General features: G+C 43.8%; 1 protein-coding gene across 1 annotated transcript in view; it reads right to left on the reverse strand.

Moving 5' to 3' along the window:
* TYR (tyrosinase) overlaps positions 1-11,358 on the reverse strand; it is an 87,196-nt gene extending 75,838 nt beyond the window's left edge. The window contains exon 1 of the mRNA XM_006276878.4: positions 10,409-11,358. Coding sequence (XP_006276940.1) covers positions 10,409-11,227 — 819 coding nt within the window. The 5' untranslated portion in view covers positions 11,228-11,358. The remainder of the gene's footprint in view (positions 1-10,408) is intronic.
* Positions 11,359-19,858: the final 8,500 nt, after the last annotated feature.

The raw sequence follows: 19,858 nt of genomic DNA on the forward strand, positions 1-19,858 counted from the left end.
AAACCCCAATAGAAGTGAAGGCCCTGAATCTTCCAGTAAGGGACTGCATATACTGGGGACTCAAAATCAGGCTGATACACCTTTATGCTCCACATCTCAAAATGAGACATCTGGCCCTGGAGGATCCCTGATGGCAAAATACGCAGCTCTTAGACATTAGTGTTGCTGTTACCATTGTATCTAATGGTGCATTGCACCAATCATGATTTGGGCTCCATTATACAAAACTTTGTACAAATTTGTAATAAAAGTCCTTTACCCAAAGAACGTTCTATTTAAATAGACAGAATAAATAGAAAATGGGAATATTAACACCATCTTCCTCTGATTTTACTAACATGCAGAGAGATTAAAATGCCCTACCCACATTGAAAAGATGGTGGCAGTGTTAAGAATACCACCCCCATTTTTTGAGTCCCTATCCATGAACCATGAGACCATCCCTGTTTTGTTTTCAGCAAACAGCAAAACTCTGCTTTGTTTTTCAGGATCTAGCAAAGCAAGGTTCTTGTGGGTGATATCTTTTACTGGATAAACAAGATATCATCCACAAGACTTCTTGCCTTTCATATATTTCCTGGATCAACATTACTTCAATACTAGCAAAACTCCTCAGATAATTTCATCCTTGCCTGTCCCTTCCATTAATTGCAATTTGGCTTAGCAGTCTGTTAAGTTTTCTTGGGAGGCTATTGGAAAGAGAGAGATGTATTATCCTGCAATGAGCTCCAAGTAAGCAGAACCCGAGAGTTGGCTAGAATCCCAATGCAGGCAAGAAACTCTGCAGGAGACGGTTTGCACAGAGCATCCTTGAGAACCAGGATGGAGAAGGGTGAGAGGGAAACAGTCAATGAGATGCAGCGAATGCTGAAATGTAGAACATGGACATCTTCATTAGTGTTACCTCTTTTGACTGAGTGTTTAGATAAAAAAATTGGCCTCTTGCAGGTTGTTCCATTTATGAGGAGAGACTGGTGGTGGAGCCAAGGTTTTGATGCAGTTCTCTGTATTTACAAAGTCCCCATTTCCCCAATAAAGCAGTAATCAAGCAACCAAAAAATTGTTCCAAGCTCATTTTCTGATCAAAAGCAAGCTTTCACACTCTCTCTTTCTCTCTCTCTCTGTCTCAAGTGTTCTCAGGGCTACAATGTCAGTGTTTGTTTGGACTATGTCGGTGGGACCCTCTGCTTTTCTCACTTCTACAATTTGCTCTTTTTTGAGTAAAAAAGATTGATATATGCCCTACCCTCTTCCTAGACCTAATACCTACATTTGCTATATCAGTCCTCAGAATGACCTTTAGCCGGCATGTTGTTAGCTTCTGTTTGCCTGGCTACTTGGGGCTGGGATTTGCACAGAGATCCCTGCTGTTTTATCTCTTACAGAACAAAGGGGTATTTTACTGCTCGTTTAGTCTGACTGGATTGAACCCATTTTCAATTATCTATTTGTTAGTATTATAAATAGATAAAGTACCAAGTACTTCAACCTGCCTCTCGACCAAGCCGTCATTAATCGTCTGGTGATGTATCTGTATCACTTTAGAGATTAGACGATATAAGAAATTGGATGACTCTAGGTCAGTAAATTCTAATTTAAAAGAATGGAATGAAAATGGGCATCAGTTAATCTGGCTGTAATACTACACAGGGGGTGCATCTAAACAAGATGTTAACTGTACAGTAGCTTAATAACACTGCACAGTAGCGTGCCAGGCAAAAACCTGTGCTAATCCACTACTGCACAGTAGTATTAGGATAGTGTGCTGTTAACATCTGAAGAAACCCATATGCCAATGCTATTGTGCATTAGCACAAATTATTGCACATTGATTTAGTACTTGATTATCCAAGTACTAAATTTAATGTGCAGTAACTATGGTGCATTAATGAATGTGTACACACACCCAGGATGTGTTTCTTAAACGTTATGCTCTAGATCCGCGCTACTCAACCCCTTTTTAGAGTACATAAGCTTTTTAAAAATCTCTGGGATGATCTTGTGAATCATGTGTAGTTGTTGACACCTCTAACAGTGCAAATATTGCACAGCACCCTTTGGCACCCTTAAAAAGATCTCATAGCACCCCAAGGTACTGCAGGAGCCTGGGTGAGAGTCAGTGCTCTAGCCCAAACCACTTCATATATCTGATGCAATGTTACTGATTTTCTTCAGCTAACATTATTTAAGAGGTCAGGTCAGACTGACTGATCAGAATGGTTCCTTCTGACCTTAAAGTCCTGTTACCTCTCTCTCTTTTAATTCAGGACATGCCCTCTGTTAGACATCACACTATTAATGTCACTTTTGGAAAAAACCCTGCAATATCTTTATAGGTTTTCTTTGAAAAATACTTACTATTAGAACCAATCTGAGGACTTGAACTTCAGTGTGTGTAAATCGTGTAGCTCCACTGAAATTCTTCTGTGTGGCAATATTAATATAAGGAGTTTAAAGGTGAGCTGCCAGTAGATGGTGCCCAAGAACATGCAGCCTAGCTCCTGGGTTTCCTGGACCAATAAAACTGTGCGCCCTGTAAATGGGTTCCTTTGCCCAGCTCTACAACATCTGTCAACTCAATTCAGTTCAAGTTAGAAAGCAGTTTGTAAAATTTGTCAGCTTTCCTGCTGACTCGCCTTATTGCAAAGGTAGAAATCTTTGGCTTGTTTATTCTGCTGCTGGGCAGACTGACCCCTTTACCCAATAGCAGGAGAGGAGCCCTAGGCAAAATTCTGTCTTCTCTTAGGTTTTTGCAAATTGCTTATATTCTTAAATGCAACTGTTTCAATCTTTAATGCCAGCATTCCTCTTAATAATGCCTCAGTATAAAATCAATGTGAGTGGTGAGCATCTTGTGCTTATACAATCTTTGCTTTGATGTTTACGTTAAATGTGATGAATACTTTCTTTACTACTAGAGAAGCTGTCTAACTCCATTGTGATCCATATACCAAGGGGACAATAAATTAAAGTCCAAATTATATGCTCAGTGTACAGCTGAGACTCACAGTTCTTTCACTACCCCTCTCTTGTTCTCAGTGGATACTACTGTATGATGTTTCTCTATCAGATGTATATTGCTGCCTCTCCCCTCCAGGCCAGTAGCCATCGTGTTAGATGAAGGGAGCCAAGGACTCCATGTATAAAGGACAGCACCAAGGGCAAGCTAAGTGGCACTGAGTCATCACCACATGGATATATTTATATTATTCACAGGCTGGGTGGTACTATATGAAGCTGTGTGGTTGTTTGATGGAGCTATCACTGGGCACTGTAATTTTGGGTGTTAGACATAGTCTAACACACCAAACTCCCAACTTTACACTCCAAAATTTAGCTCCTCCAAGCCATCCTCTACAGCTACCTTTAAATCTGAGAAATTATTCTGGTGGGCATGTGTACAAACACTCAGATCCTGATACCACTCTCTAACATGAAAGATCTTTTATTTAGTGACTTATATCCTTATAAATCCATACCACTGTTTTATAGCTATTGCTGTTAACCTAGCAACAGTGGTCCAAACACTGCTTCCTGCTACACCAATGTAAGTGCAGAATAACTTCAATGAAACCAGTCGAATAACTTTGGGCTAACAACTGTTTAGCCAGGATGAGAATCTGGCTCCCTGTTGGCACTGTCTTTCTATGCAGTCGATCTTGCACATAGATCCTAATCTCCACAAAAGAATAGACATTGGCTCATTTCTGTATGGCATGCAGATTTTAATGTCTTTGTAACACACAATATTTTAAAATATTTTATTTTCATATTCTAAAATGTTGGCTAAGAAGGTAATAAGGGCACTAATTCTGGTGACCACCTCATTGTTAGATGCTTGCTCACACACAAAAATTAGCATAATCTTGTTAAGGTGTTTTTTTTTCTTTTTCTTTCGCAAATGAGCCCATAAAGCACATATTGCCATCAACTAACTCTGAGTTGCAAACTGAAAAGGAAACAATTTTTTGAGAGGTGGGTACCTGTGACCATATGGTGGCTGCTAAAGCTGTGTAGTGGAATGTGGGGCACATCTGATGAATTACCCAAGCCTCAGATGCTAAAGCCCATTCTCCTAAATAATTAAATAAAACCAAAAACCCTTTCAGCATTTGATGGAAGGGTTCCTCTCTCCTCTCTCTCTCCTGATTTGCATAAGATTGCATAACCTGGTATGGTATTCACAAGTGTCATTATTTAAGACAGATAAATTTGAATGTTGTACTAAAACCATTATACACAAATGTATTAATGTATAAGAAAGAGTCTAAGAAATAATAATCCTGACAGCTTGGGTAGTGACAACAGAAGCAGAAGGCAGAAGTTTCATTAAACGTGAGAAAAACGTGGACAGATCATTCACTCTATTAAGAGGTAAGAGCAGCCTGCTGAAGAAATAAGTAAAGGGGGGAGCTCAAATTTCACCATGTATTCATTGGTATCCATGTTGCCATAGCAACTTCTCAGCAGAATAAAGTATTTTCTCCTTTCTTTAGAAAAATAGATGCTGTACTACAAATAGGCACTTTGCATTTTTAAAACAAATCCATAATAACCCCTTGAGCCTGCCTCTGTGTCTGAATAGTCCCAGTGTAGCAGTCATTATATTCTATTTTGAAAGAGCATTTGGGATTTTAAAATAATAATTAAAAATACACTGTCCTTTTAAAGTAATTTTAAAACTATTTCTCTGATCCTTACTTCCATTTTGATTATCTTTTCCTTAATGGCTCCACTGTGCTCTAGCTATTCTCTCCCCCACTTCCATGTATTAGTATCTCCTTTCCTGTTTGGCTGGCAGTGCTTTGGCAATCAGCACACACTGCAGCAGATGTATGGCTGCCTTCTCGCTGAAGCTAAGACTATTGTGGTTACCTTTCAGTATTACAGAGCCGGTTTCCGATGTCTTCTTGTATCAGGTAAGTTGACTTCAGAGTTATTCCATTACAATCAGAAGTGAAATTTAGCTTAGAGGCTACTATAGGAATAACAGGCTGAGCTACACTGTCACCACATGCTCCAGAACTGGAAATGGAGTGTAAGGGGTATATCCAATAATGCATTCAAGCATGGAATCTAGAACCCAGATTGAGATGTCCCAGTTCCCTCCACACAGTCTGCAGTCATGTACCTCAGAAATGCAGTCCAAGAAAACTGCACACTGAGTAGGGAGCTGCCAAGAGCTAGCCAAGAGGAAATACTGATGTATCTGATGTGACATGGATGCGTCAGAAGTTCTGTCCTACTCCAGAGTGCCTGTTTCAGGGCTACAAGTGAGGCACATCCATTCATTTAGAAACCACAACTGAATTCCTCTCCTGTGGGCAGGTATCTTGAAAATGTATATTTGTTTTCAAGAATGATTCCAGGTTACTCTCTCCCGTAAAGAGCAGTCTGTTGAAAAAGGAGGCAGTAGTACCATATTTTGAACAATCATCACTCTGAGTATGTGCATTCGTGAAGTCATGCCTCCATAAAGGAAGAGATCCATAGGTCAAGATGCCAGAATGACATAAGGAGGAGGATGACCCTTTAGCTTTTTACTGAGGGCATTCATCTGGGAGAACTAGTCTTACATTGCAATCTCCTAGGACTATTTCTGTAGTTTCTATTAGACAGGCATTGGATAAAATCCAGAAACAACCTTGGGACAGGGACTACTTCCACATACCTAGGCAGTAGGTGTGCTGGACATTTTTCCTCCCTAGGTGCAGCACTTTGCATTTCTCCTTGTTAAATCGCATTCTATTGTTTTCTGCCCATTTGTCCAACCTGTCCAGGTCTGCCTGTAGTTGTTCCCTGCCCTCCGGTGTGTCCACTTCTCCCCAGTTTTGTATCATCCACAAACTTGGACAGAGTATACTTCACTCCTTCATCCAAGTCACTGATGATGACATTGAAGAGTATTGGTTCAAGGACCGAGCCCTGCGGGACCCCACTGCCCACACCCTTCCAGGTCGATACCGACCTATCCACCACCACTCTCTGGGTATGACCCTCTAGCCAATTTGCCACCCACCGGACTGTGTAATCATCCAAGTCACAGCCTCTTAATTTGTTCACCAGTATGGGGTGGAATACCATATCGAAGGCCTTCCTGAAGTCTAAGTAAACAATGTCTACCCCTATTCCTGTGTCCAGGTATTTTGTAACCTGGTCATAAAAAGAGACTAGATTAGTTTGGCATGATCTACCTTCTACAAACCCGTGCTGGTTTCCCCTCAGCACAATGTTTCCTGCTGGGCTCTCACATATATGAGCCTTAATAATCTTTTCAAAGTCTTTGCCAAGGATGGAGGTGAGACTGGCTGGCCTGTAGTTGCCTGGATCCACCTTCCTCCCCTTCTTGAAAACAGGGACCACGTTAGCCCTTTTCCAGTCCTCTGGGACCTGACCTGTGTGCCATGAGTGCTCAAATATTCTTGCCAGTGGCTGTGCAATGACATCAGCCAGTGCCTTCAGTACTCTCAGATGGAGCTCATCCAGGCCTGCCGACTTAAACGCATCCAGTCCTTCCAAGTGACTCAGCGTTATCTCAGGGTCAACGCTTGGTGGTCTGGTGCCCTGCTGATATCTCTCTATAATCCCATTGTGAGATTTGTTTTGCCCCTCATTTAGGAATACTGGGGCAAAGAACTCATTGAGGAGTTCAGCCTTGTCCCCCCTGTCTGTCACCAATTGCTTTTGTCCATTCAGTAGTGGTCCTATACCACCCTGGGCCTTCCTTTTACTCCCTATTTATCTGAAAAACAGGATTAGATGGATTAAACATCCATTGCTGAGAGTCTAGATCCAGATCCACCCTAGAGCTCAGCAATCATACTAGGATAGTCCTAGGCAAGCTTAAGGATAGCATTATACACAGCTAGTTGACTCCTTAGTCAAAGGGTGAGAAATTTTACAAGGCACTGACAGACATTCAGCTCCCCAGAGTAAGTTATGGCGCTTCCCAGGAAGTGCCATGAGTTACAGCGACCTTCTCCCTCTCAACCCAATGATACTTGCTGTTGGGTCCAGGGGGCTGAGGAATCAAGCTTCAGTTAGCCCTGCCCCTCCCCACCACCCAGTTCCAGTTCTGTCTTCAGAATGGGAGGGGAGAGAGCTCAGTCTGGGGTTTGCCCAGCCTGTTGTGCTGGGGGGTGGGGTAGGTGAATTGGAGCTCCCCCACCTCAGGGGGGCTCCAGTCCCACCCTCTAGTAAGGGTGGGGCAAACCCCAGATGGAAATCCCTTCCTTCCCTTCTCCCCCTCCCATCCTGAAGACAGCACTGGGGACAGTGCACACGGACAGAAGTTAATGAAGGTGCTGCATTTTGGAGTGCTTTCATCTGAATTCTCATGTATGAAGGTTCAGATTGTCGCGTGCTCAGGCACTTTTAAAGTGCTCTGTAGCCATGCTTTTCTGTAAGAGCATGGATGTAGAGTGTTTTCAAGGGGCCAATTGCACCACAAATGTAACTTCTGTCTGTGTCCTAAGTGTAGGCATGCTTAAAATTAGGCAGCAGGTGAGCAATGCTTTTTGAATTGTAATTTTAGACTTAGGAAATTGAGTCCTGCCTAAATCCTGTCTTAAACATGAAAGTCCTTTACTGCATCTAGTCCTAAGTCAAGAGAGTACTACATAGAAGGAAAATACAAGAGGAGTATCAGAGTTCAAAGTTACGTACAGAGCTAGTTTGAAAACTGGTCAACTGCAAACTTTTTCAAAAGTAGCTGAATGTCTTAAGTATTCAAATCAGATTCTCCAAAGTGATTCAAGAGGATTTTGAGAATGACATGTAGGTGCTTTCTGAAAATTTTACCCCCAGACCGAACATCTTTTAAACATCCTGCAGTTTTCCAAACTTTTGTGACGTACTCATGTAAAGACTTTGATTGGCTTCACATAAAGACTTTGATTGGCTTCACTTGCATTGTGAAAGCTTTGCATCATTTACCAAATGGCTCAATGAAAGCCACGCTGAAATGCTGACTTATAAAATCCCACTGATTTTTAAATCTGTTGTACTATCAGAGCACATTCATCATAAGGAATCTATGAGAAGCTAGATTGAATGACTGTGTCTGAGAAGATAAGCAAAGCATAACAAACCTGACTGTTTCCACTCCTGACCTCCTTAACACACAGTACCTTGTAGGAAACATGCATACTTGTGAAGAGAAAAAGAAACTTGCTAATTCCCTGTTAATACCTGTACCCTTCTATTATTGACTTGCCATCCAATCTGATAGGTATGAGAGGCCTGATTCTAGCTTCACCTACACTAATTTTACCATGGTATCATGGTATCTCTGCACTTCTTTCATTGCTCTTCATTTAAACCAGTGTGAAGCCAGAATCAGCCCCACCATATATTGTGCAGTAGCATAACTAGGGCAGGCAAAGGAAGTGCCAAACCTGGGCACTGATGTAGAGGGGCTGCCTGAATTGTGGTCTCCAGGGAGCCCCACCACAGGAGCAGCTAAATGCTACAGCAGAAACAGGCAAAGCATGCAGACACTGCACCTCAAAAGCAACAGCTGGGGGCTGTGATACCTCTGGAGTCTCTGGAGCAGATAAGATGACAACTATTCCCCTGTCCACCCCCACCTGTGTTGTCCAGTCCAACTGCAAAACTTTCTAGTTATGACTCTGCGGTGAAATACTTGCTCCACTGAACTCAATAGCAAAATTCCTATTGATTTCACTGGGGCCAGGATATCATTTCTATGCTTAAATGCCATTTTCATGTATAGACCTTTAGAAATAAGGATTAGATTCTACAGGGATCTGCTAGTCTCATTTTGTCAGAATGAACAAACTGCATTGTGTAGTAAATACCTTCCTGTTTGTGCTTGTTTTGTAGGTTGGACCAATTTTTGCACTGAAATGGTGTGCAGCTGGACTTTCACCTAAATCAGCAGAGCTACTCTGGTTTTACCCTGCAGCCAAGGAAAGATGCCATAAGCTCAAAATAAAGAGCCAGATGCTACAATCTGGGTACTTTGTGCAGGTCCAGACGATACAAAGGAAACCTGCATTTGCATTCAGCAGCTAGTTAAGTCAGTCTTTGCTTTGTGACACCACCACAACAAAAAGCTGCTGAAGCACGCTAGTGAGTCTCTCCCAGTTTGCTTAAATCATGAAAACTGGCCAGTCCTCAGGTGGCATAAATCAGTGTATCTCTATGGAGGTCAGTGGAACAAAGCCAGTTCACCCCAACTTTTTCATAGACCATAAGGACATAGTAATTGTCTACTCTAGCTTCCTTCTTAACACTGACCATGGGACTTCCTTGCATTCAATCCTGCTTCAAGTGCATTTAATAGCTTTGCTTAAACTAGAGCATTTATTTTAGAAAAGCACCCACCTCGATTACAAAATTTCCAGTGATTTTCCACAGCCCTATCTCTGTTTCTCTATCACTGATAAAAATGGGTAGAGAGAAGTAGTTAGCTATGTTAGTCAGAAGTCAGGCAGAAGGCAGGCCAGATTGGCACTTTAAGAGACTACCTTGTTCAGAGGCATAAGATTTCATAGGTGACAACCTGCTGATGAAATACAAAAGCTCATGCCTCCCTGAATGAGTTAGTCTCTAAGCTGCCCTGCCTTCTTCCTGATAAAAATATGCACTTTAACTAGTCTGCATTTCCTAGTTTTAATTTTCAAATATTGGCTTTTATTCTAACTTTATTTGCTAGATTGAAGAACCTCTATTATCAACTTTTTTCTCCCCTGTGTAGGCATTAATAGATTATGATCAAGTCGCAATTAAGCATTTAAAGTTGTGAACTCCCAAAGCACTCCATCTGAGCCCAGTAGGAAAACAGTACTTGAGCTAGGCAAAGATGGGGGAGGTTACTTGCTTTATAGATTAAATTAAACTTTGCTTGAAAAGTCAGAAATATTCAGAATACTAAATTCTTACCTCAATTTATCAGGGAGATTAAGTGTTATTTGTCCTTCAAATAAAATCACTGATGTTAACAACACAGCCAGTCCTTCTGAGTGCATTGAAAACTTTTGCATTAAAGTAGATAAGCTTAATTGGATGGTTTTAAAATTTGGACAAAAAGGGAGGAGAAAGAAAGCCTTCCAATTTGTAGCTTGCAGAGTAAATTTAGGACAACTGCATACTTTGGTTTCCATTCCTCAGATATAAACTCTTCTGTGGAATGGTTGCATGCTGGCAAGTTGCATACAAATGCCCTGCTTTCTCTCAGTTAGATGTATATATTCAGCATTACCACAAAGTTGTTTGCACACCTTGCCTTGAGTCACACTGTGCACACTAAAGGTGATTTAGGAAGAGAATGAGACACTTGGGGAAACTAGATTTCCCATTCACCAAAAATCAGTATATACATGGCATACCTCTGCATAGAGCAGCTCTCCCTCTCCCCACCACTTCCCCACCTGCCAGTCCCTACCTGCCAGGAGGAGAAAAAAGATGCTGGGCTCAGTAAATTAGGGTTGGTGGGGTGCCTGCCTCCCATATATTCATCAGTGCAGATATCGCAGCCCTCAGCATCTCGCCAGTCCCAGTAGGGGATGGTGAAGTTTTCATCACCTGTTAATTTCTGAATCTCATTTTCCCACATCAGTAAGAACAGCCGATGCCAAGGCAGAAAACCTGGAGCTTCGTGGGCAAAATCAATATCCCTCCATATGCTCGACCCACCTAGCAAGGTGTCACGAGACACATAATAATGCATCCATACAAAGAGGTCGTATACGTTGATATTGCTGAACATTGGGTTTGAGCCATTGTTCATCTGAGCATAAGTGCCAGTGGCAATGACATAGTCCTGGCTGGGAGTGCGCTTAGCCAAGTTGAGGTAGGCAAGAAACTTATTTTTCTCCCTGGCAGTTATCTGGAAGATGTTTCTTCTCACTTGCAGTCTCCTCTCATTACAGTTGGGTCCCGAGAAACCAAACTTGCATTCTCCACAGTTGAATCCCATGAAATTGGCATTGCACTGGCATGTCCTATTGTAAAACACAGAAGGCCAGTCCTCCCTGTCATCCACCCCTGAAAAGGGGAACTGTGGTCCTAGAGGAGCATGGGAGAGAAGGATGTCTTGACAGGTCCCCCGGTTGGACAACTCCCCACAGAGGGACCCATCTCCATCCCACAGCGGGCAACACTCCTTCTTCAGCAAACTTTCTGAAGTAGCACAGACTCGAGGGAACTGCGCAGAGGATGGCTGCAGGATTCCCAGCAGGAAAGTCACGGCAAAGAGAGACATCCTAGCACAGCAGCAGGCAACGTTCAGTGCTACGGTTCAGTGCATGAAGAGCTCTGTCCCCTTGTGCAGCCCAGAGAATGAAAGAAATTGTTTCCCTCCAGTGGGAAAGTTTCACTCCTGACTTTTTTACTATGCAATCTTCAATATCTTTCACCATTCCTACTCCAGACATAGAAACACACACACAGTACCCTGTTAATCTGATTATCACATGTTCTGGGTTACATCCAAGTGACTTTTCCCATCCTCCCCCTGCAGCCTCAAAATACAGAGACTTATTATAAGCTTTCATCTTCTGCTTAGCACATGATTGCTTTCCTCTGGCAATTGTAGAGGAAGTAAAACTTGGGCACAGAAACACCAGTGACAATTCTAAATCCTTATTTATTTATGCATTTAAGAAATCAGACCAAATAAAATGTGTTGACTTAAATAATCAGAGCTAATCTAGAAATGGGGAGAGTGCGGGGGGAGTGGAGGAGGAGGAACCTGGTTGATGTTTTTTTCTCATAGATTCATAGATTGTAGAGTCGGAAGGGACCCTGAAGGATCATCGTGTCCGACCCCCTGCCCCAGGCAGGAAAAGGACCGAGGTCAGATGACTCCAGCCAGGTGCCTATCTAGCCTCCTCTTGAAGACCTCCAAGTTAGGTGATAGTACCACCTCTCTTGGCAGCCCGTTCCAGATTAAAACCTGTGTCAACTGAGGTCAAATAAAGTGTGAATGTAGAGCCCAGAACAAGTTAAGGGTGTGCTTTTTGATATCATTGTGTTGGAGTGTTGAAACTGCTTCTTGTCCTTAGATAACTCACAGCAAAGTAACTTCATGGCATCCCTTGTCTGACATTAAATGTTTGGAGGTAAGTTGTCCCTTGATGCAAACTATCATTGTTCTATTGACATCAAAGGAGCTATGAGAGTTTATGCCAGAGCAAGTCTATATCTTACTCTCCTCCACTGGTAGATTGTATAATGTACATTTCATGTAGGATTGTGACCTCTAACCTCAGGGCACACACCCACAACTATTCATTGCCTCAGTTAGAAAAGGGCTATGACACTATGATCAACATCCATTGACTATGGCCCAAAACTACCCATGCTCCCATTTCTTTGTCTACAGAGACCTACACAGACTTTAACTGTGCTGTATACAGGGCACTAGAGCCCCCCACCAAGCCTGAGAAATTATTTCAGTCTCTTACTCCTTGAAACTGAGTTACTACTACTCAAGAGAATATTGTTCTAAAAGCTAAGAAATGGGAAAATTGCTCAGGGAAGTGGAGAAGTTCAGTGGCACTTGGAGCATCCTACAGCCAAAAGAAGTGAGAACTTAATTGGGAAATGTTGCCTTTTGCTGGGATCAGCAGGTCATCACATGATCACACCAAGCAGCACGAGGATCCTTAATCCTGTTGGCTTCTATGCTTCAGAAATTCAGGAGATTATCACAGGGTCTTGGGGCATTGTGTGGGGGGGAGATGGAGGGGGGCTGTGGTTCGGGTTGCTTTTTAGTTGCTTCCACCCACAGGCTGACATTAAATGTGCTGTTTTGATTATTTGCCTGTTTCTCATGGAAAGCTTGTAAAATGAGTATCATGACAGAGCTTCCCCCTGCTTAGTTTTTTTGTGTGTCAGATCCTTAGGAAATCTTTGCAGTCTATGTCTCTTTCTCTTTCTCCCATATCAATAGAGTGATGCTGGTATAAAACTGCTATGCATAACAAAAAGATTCAGGGACCATGTTTGAGGATATGTGTCCTGTTGCTTTAATCTGCCCTCAGGCAGGAGGCTGCCCAGGGATGGCTCTGGGTATAAATTTCATAGTGAAGCAGTGAGTGTTCATGCATGCATGCTTTAAGGGTAACACTGTTTTCCTTTGATGTTCCTTGTTTAGGGTCTGGTGTAAATTCAGATCCCTTTTTTCCCCTAATGTACCATAATGCTGCTTTTCTGAAACAATTAATTTACACTTGAGTATGTTGGACAGAGTTCAAGTGCCAGTGAGAAGCAAACCATTCGAACTGTGACTGAAAAGCAGTGTACATGCTTAAAGGGACTTTTGCTGTTTTCACCTTAATGATGTCCTATATTTTAATTCGGGCAATTAGCACTGGTTTGGATGATTCTGGGACCATGCCTGACCATTTCTGGACTGTGGGTTCCATTTGTCCCTGACCATAGAAATTTGCCAAGCAAGGAAATGTGTGCATGCCCTCATAGCCTGCATGACAGCAGACTTGCCCAAGTGCAATTCAGTCACTCCTGACCCAATTATGAAACACGTTCATGTCGCAGTAGCAATCAAACTCTTTATTGGCAAGGTCTTACGTGCAATAACTTTTCTAACTTCCACCTCTGCCCTCCTGAGGAATGCTTGTGCTTTATTTTAACATTCTTTCTTCCACTCTTCATCCTACACAATCATGACATGGGTTTGCTGTTTCTTGGCTGAGAACAGTCTGTAACCAGCATACTAAAATGTAGATGCTCCCACTTCCTAGAAAACGTGTGGCCCAAATCTCACATATAGTATGCCTCATTTAAAGTATTGTGTTCTGCCTTTGAGTGTTCAAATGAAGACTTGCCCATTTTAGGCTCTTGTCTAAGCTTGCAAATGGGTCAGGTACTATTAAATAAGCAATTTAAATACAGAAGTATTTAACAGAATAGTAGGGATATACATAAATGCTTTCCATGCCATGGTCTCAAGTTGCTTTTTAAAGGTAAATACGTATTAATATTCTCATTTTACAGATGGAAACAAAAAACCCCAAGGCACAGGGAGGTGATGTGACTTCCCCCAGTTCAAACACTGAAGCAGTAGCAGAATCAGGACTAGCATACAGATTTCCTGTTTTCTAGTCCCATGATATAACCTCTGTTGCCTCTCTGCTGCTCACATGTTGCTTTGACGTGATTATGCTCAAAAGCAAATTGCACAGTCAAAATTAAGTGCTGTAGAAGTTGTACAAGGGGTCACAATGACTCACAGAGATAACTCTCACTACTCACTGATCTCCAAATTGGACCAGCCTGCTCCATCCTCTTCCATGTCTTTTGAGGAGGAGAGCAGAAATATGTTTAAAAAAAGAAGTCTCTTCATTTGAAGAGGTCAAAGAAAACAATTTCAATCCTGAACTGCTGGTGGTGAAGCAGCTCTTTCCTCAGTCTGAATATTCAGAATAAAATTAATATTCTTTTTCTAAAAGCCCTTTAACCCCAGTGGAGCTTGATCATCATCTCTCTAAACCTGTTCCTAAAGTTTTTAGATGGTTCTGTGCTTTTAAAGTTTGAATTGTCTACTTTTCACCATTAAAAAAAGAATCTGGGATGACAAAAGGGTTGAATCAGTCTTACAAGATTAAATATAATTTATAAGATATCAACATACTGCTAGATAATGGTTTGGGGAAGAATGCAAAGGATGGACAGAAAAGAGAGCGTACAATGGAAAGAAGAATCACATGTTGGGGGACAGAGATGAAGATAGGACAGTGGTTCTCAATTTTTCTAGACTCAAAGCTCCCCTTCATAACTTTTCTGAGTTTAGTAGCGTCCCATTTCAAAAATGAATTTATTTCTTAAAGTGCATAAAAAATAATACATATTAGGTAACAAACCAATCCATTTTGTCAGCTGTTAACCAAGCCATGGAGAGGGTAAACAAGCGCAGTGGGCAAGAGGCATCTCCTTCACCTGACCTGCCCCAGATCTCACAGCTTTGACTTAAGGGTTTCCATGGCATTCCTGAGAGATGGGGAAATAGCGTTGCTGAGCTGCAGAGCTGGGAAAGCAAGGGAACAGGGGCCCTGCTCCTGCCTCAGCTAGTGGCCACTGCTTCAGCCCAAGCAGGCTTTTTTGTTTCCCAGGGAAATGCCACCTGGTCTTTGCCTGCCAGGCAACCCAGCTGCCACTTGAGGGTACAGCATACTGGGAGAAGGTCAGGGACCCAATCCTCTGCTGGCACTGGAGTCTGGAGTGGTGGTGCTTTGTCCCAGCTGAGCCCAGCAGGGGCAGGGGTAGGGGCAGGGGCAGGGGCAGGGGCAGGGTGTCACTTACTGCAGCCTACTCCGCTCCACCTCCTAGAGACCTAACTAGGTTTGTGCTATAGGACAGTATTTCTCAAACCCGGTGGGTACTTTCCAGCCCTCCTATGTGTCCCTTCCACCTGCCCTGGTACCATTGCCCTCCACCCCCATCTCCCATCCTCTACTCTGTTCTGTACAATTCTCTGCATGCCCACTAAATCACCCAAGCTGCCTCCTGCCAGCCTAGTGTTCCCTGATCTATGACAAGTGTAGTGGGCTTGCTGCTTTTGCCTGGTAAGCCCGGCTTGGAGAAGGACATTTTGGATTGGTGGACATTTCTACCAATCAGGTAACAGCTGAGAGGGGCTTGCCTTGCCCCTGCTCAGAGGGGGAAGGGGGATGAGGAACCCCAGGACCTGATTGAAGACTGCGCTTTGCAGGTCTGGCAGACTTCAAAGGTGGGGCCTCTGGTATAGATAAAAGCCCAGTGTGCACAGTGGGCCCCATGAGGTGTGCAGACTAGCACACAGAGAGCCAGCCCTGGGAGCAGATCAAGGCTGCTTGGGCCCATACAGTGTGCAGACCAGCACATGGAGAACCTGCCCTGGGAGCAGCTCGAGGCTGCTCAGGTTAGCCCCGGCATAAGCAGGATAACTGGACCCTGAAGTGTGGCCTGGCCAAAGAACTAAAAGAGCCCTGGAGCTTAGAGCAGGGCCCAGGAAAAGGGAGGCCTAGGCATAAGACTAGGAAAATCCAGCCAACAGCAACTAGGTTTCCCCCCCGCCGCCCGAGAGTTGGAAGAACCCTCGGTGCCCAAAGCAGACAACGCTGGTGGGGCCTCTGATTGAGCAAAGGGCTCTGAGGCCCTGATGACGGCTCCTCAAAGAAAACTGTAAGTTGCTGGTGGAATCGGGTCCCACAGGGGAGGCATTTCTGAAATAAGGCAATCCCCCTCACCCCCCCAGAGGGAAGCCCCAGGTGGAAGTTTCCCTCCCTGCTAGACCCATAGAAGGGGAAGCACCCCTTGCTAGCTGGGATCCAGGGGTAAACCACCTTATATCATTTAAAACTGCACTTCATATTTTGTATAACTGTTATCATAATGATAAATATGTTGTACAAACTTATGGAATTGGGTTAATTTGGTATAATGGGTTGTTGGCTTATCATATTGTAAATATTTATCTGTATACCTTTGGTGTTGTTAAAAGATATTGCTAAGAATATTTTTGGAAAGTTTTCTTTTGTTACCTAGTAGAATGTTTATCTCTATATATTGAATAAGAAATAATATGTATATTATAATTCAGTACATTGTAAATAGTTAAGAACATTGGTATGGAGCTGGCTCGATAGAGGAAAGAGGGACCCACGCTCAAATCACCGGTGTCCCTCTCACAGCACTGTCGCCTGCCTCATCTATCCCTTCCAATTGAGAATGGGCACACCCTTGGGTGATCCTGGGTTACACAAAGGCTGCTCTTATGACCCCCTACTACAGCCTCAAATTTCTGCAGGGAACAGCAATGCTTAGCAAGCTGCAGGAGCAGGCAGAAGGGTCTCATAGGGGGCATGTGAGTGTCTACTGGCTTTGGTATAAAGTCAGGCCCAGGGCACAAACCAGCAGGTAGAAGGGTCCTGTGGGTACCACCTTTAAGTTGGCACCTAGGGTTTGTGCACCTCTTGCTCCCCCTAAATATGCCACTGGAACCTCCCTTTAGGCCAGGCTACAGCTGGGTATCCCCTCCTAAAGCAGCCACTTCCCAGTCCAGGCCTAAATAGTATCTCCCAGAAACAGAGGCTCAGGGGCAGCAACAGCAGCACAGCACCTCAGCTGAGAACTGCTGAGATGACAGCACCAGCAGAGACATAATAAGTAAAAGGAACATTCAATGAGTATAAATAGGAGACAGGAGAGTCTGTTAAAGAGTGGGTAAGGACAGTCTGAGGTCCTCCAAACAGGACCAGACTGTGGTCGAATTACTCTTCACAGCAGAAGAACACAATTTCCCAAATGGGCTGCCTCTTAAATCTGCTTGATGCACCCACTCAGCCCTTCAGGTGAGCTAGTTAGCTTGGGGGCTGGCTAAACTGGCTTTAGCAGTCAGCAGTGCTAATTAGCCCCCGTAATGTGCTGTCCAGACTTGGCCATGCTGTTTCTCATTTGTGCAAACAAGCACAGTGAGCCTGAGGGTACCACAGTCATGGATTGTAAGTTAGTGCTGGCATAGCTTTGTTGCATGTCTACTACTCCTTATTTTTCAGTATCTGTGCCCTCTATGTATGCTGAATAACTTATTTAAAACAGTGGGGTCAATTGCAGAGTAAGCTACTACTCAGCAGTGCATTGGGCAGCAGAAAAGAAAGCAGTTTGAGCCATAAGAAGGAAAATGTAGGCAAATTTGGAATAATATTTATGCCAGCCAGAGATGACTAATGGAGCCTGGCTTTTGGTTTAAATGGAGATGAGGTAACTTGAATCAATGGAACAGAAGACTAGACTAGTAAATTCTGACTATTTTTGACCAGCAAGAGTTCCAAACTACTATGTTTACTTGTTTCTAAGACAGGGCCCCCATTTAATGTGAGGGCAAAAGTCTCTCAGTTTAAAATCAAGTACAAGGGCAGGAGTTGCTGTGGCTCGGGCTCCAGATCCTGCCTGGGGTCAGAGCTACAGCTGCAGCTCTTGCCTCTTCACCCTGTCATCTCCCCCCATGCATGTCTAGCAAGATGTGAGATGGTCAGGGTGAGGGCATATTTATACCCAGCATCAGTGTAGACCTAATAAAGGATCACCTTGAGCGACTGGACACCTTCAAGTCAGCTGGTCCTGACAGATTACACCCTAGAGTACTCAAGGAGCTGGCAGGTGCCATAGCCCAACCATTGGCAAAAATATTCAAAAACTCATGGCACTCAAGTGAAGTACCTGAAGACTGGAAGAAGGCCAGCGTGGTACCCATCTTCAAGAAAGGGCAGAAAGTAGATCCCAGGAATTACAAGCCAATCAGCTTGACCTCAATCCCTGGTAATATTCTGGAGAAAATTATCATGGCAACCCTTCTGGATAAGCTGGCTGAGGGCAACATCCTGAGGGACAGCCAGCACAGGTTTGTCACAGGTAGGTCTTGCCTGACCAATCTCATCTCCTTCTACGACCAGATGACATATCACTTGGACAAGGGAGAAGAGATTGATGTTATATATCTGGACTTCAAAAAAGCTTTTGATGTGGTGTCCCATGACCTCCTCATGGAAAAATTGGCCAACTGTGGCCTTGGCTACAACACAGTCCAATGGCTGGGAAATTGGCTCTGAGGTCAGACCCAGAGAGTAGTGGTCGAAGGTAGCAAATCATTATGGCACTCTGTGACCAATGATGTCCCCCAAGGCTCTGTCCTTGGACTAATTCTCTTTAACAACTTTAGCAACAATGTGGACACTGGTGTTACAAGTGCACTGGCTAAGTTTGCCGATGACACTAAACTTTGGAGCATAGTGTCCACACCTGAGGACAGGCTAGTGATCTAGGCTGACTTGGATAAACTTAGTAAATGGGCGGATACAAATCTGATGACATTCAGTACTGATAAATGTAAGGTACTCCACCTCAGGGAAAAAAACCTGCATCATGCTTATAGGGTTGGCAGTGCTATGCTTGCTAGCACCACTGCTGAAAGAGACTTGAGGGTCATGATTGACCACAAAGTGAACATGGGCCAGCAATGCGATGTCGCAGCTGGTAAAGCAAACAAAACTCTGGCTTGCATCCATAGATGCTTCTCACGTAAATCTCAGGTTGTCATCCTCCCGCTGTACTTGGCGTTGGTGAGGCCGCAGCTGGAGTACTGCATCCAATTCTGGGCTACACATTTCAAGAAGGATGTTGACAAGCTTGAGAGAGAGTCTAGAGGAGAGCCACATGCATAATCAGAGGGCAAGAGAATAGGCCTTACGAAGAGAGGCTGAGAGCCATGGGACTCTTCACCCTGAAAAAGCACAGGCTCACAGGGGACCTCGTGGCTGCTTATAAGTATATAAGGGGTGTACATCTGGACCTGGGAGATCGTCTGTTCACCAGAGCGCCCAAAGAAAAAACAAGGACCAATGGTCATTAACTCCTCCAAGATCATTTTAGGCTGGACATAAGAAAAAAATTCTTTACTGTCCAAGCCCCCAGGACCTGGAATAGACTCCCTCCAGAAGTGGTGCAGGCTCCTACTCCGGACTCATTCATGAAACATTTGGAAGCTTATCTAGCTGGGATCCTTTGACCCTAGCTGACTTCCTGCCCCTGGGGCAGGGGGCTGGACTTGATGATCTTTGAGGTCCCTTCCAGCCCTAACATTTATGAAATCTATGAAATCCTCTTCCCCCTCATCTTCCCCCTCCATGTAGCCTTTGCTCTTCCACCCATCCCTCTCCTTCCCACCTTACCTTTGCTCTGTGCCAGCAGGCTTCATCCACACTGCAGCCTGTGGCACTGAGCACAGCCCCGGCTCAGCCCTGTAGCAGTGTTGCCCAGCTTGACTCAGTGCCACAAGCTAGAACTGGGATGGAGTCTGCTGGCATGGAGCAAAGGGAAGGGAAAGATTGGGGGG

This window comes from Alligator mississippiensis, chromosome 1, assembly GCF_030867095.1.
Source record: "Alligator mississippiensis isolate rAllMis1 chromosome 1, rAllMis1, whole genome shotgun sequence".
NCBI lineage: Eukaryota > Metazoa > Chordata > Crocodylia > Alligatoridae > Alligator > Alligator mississippiensis.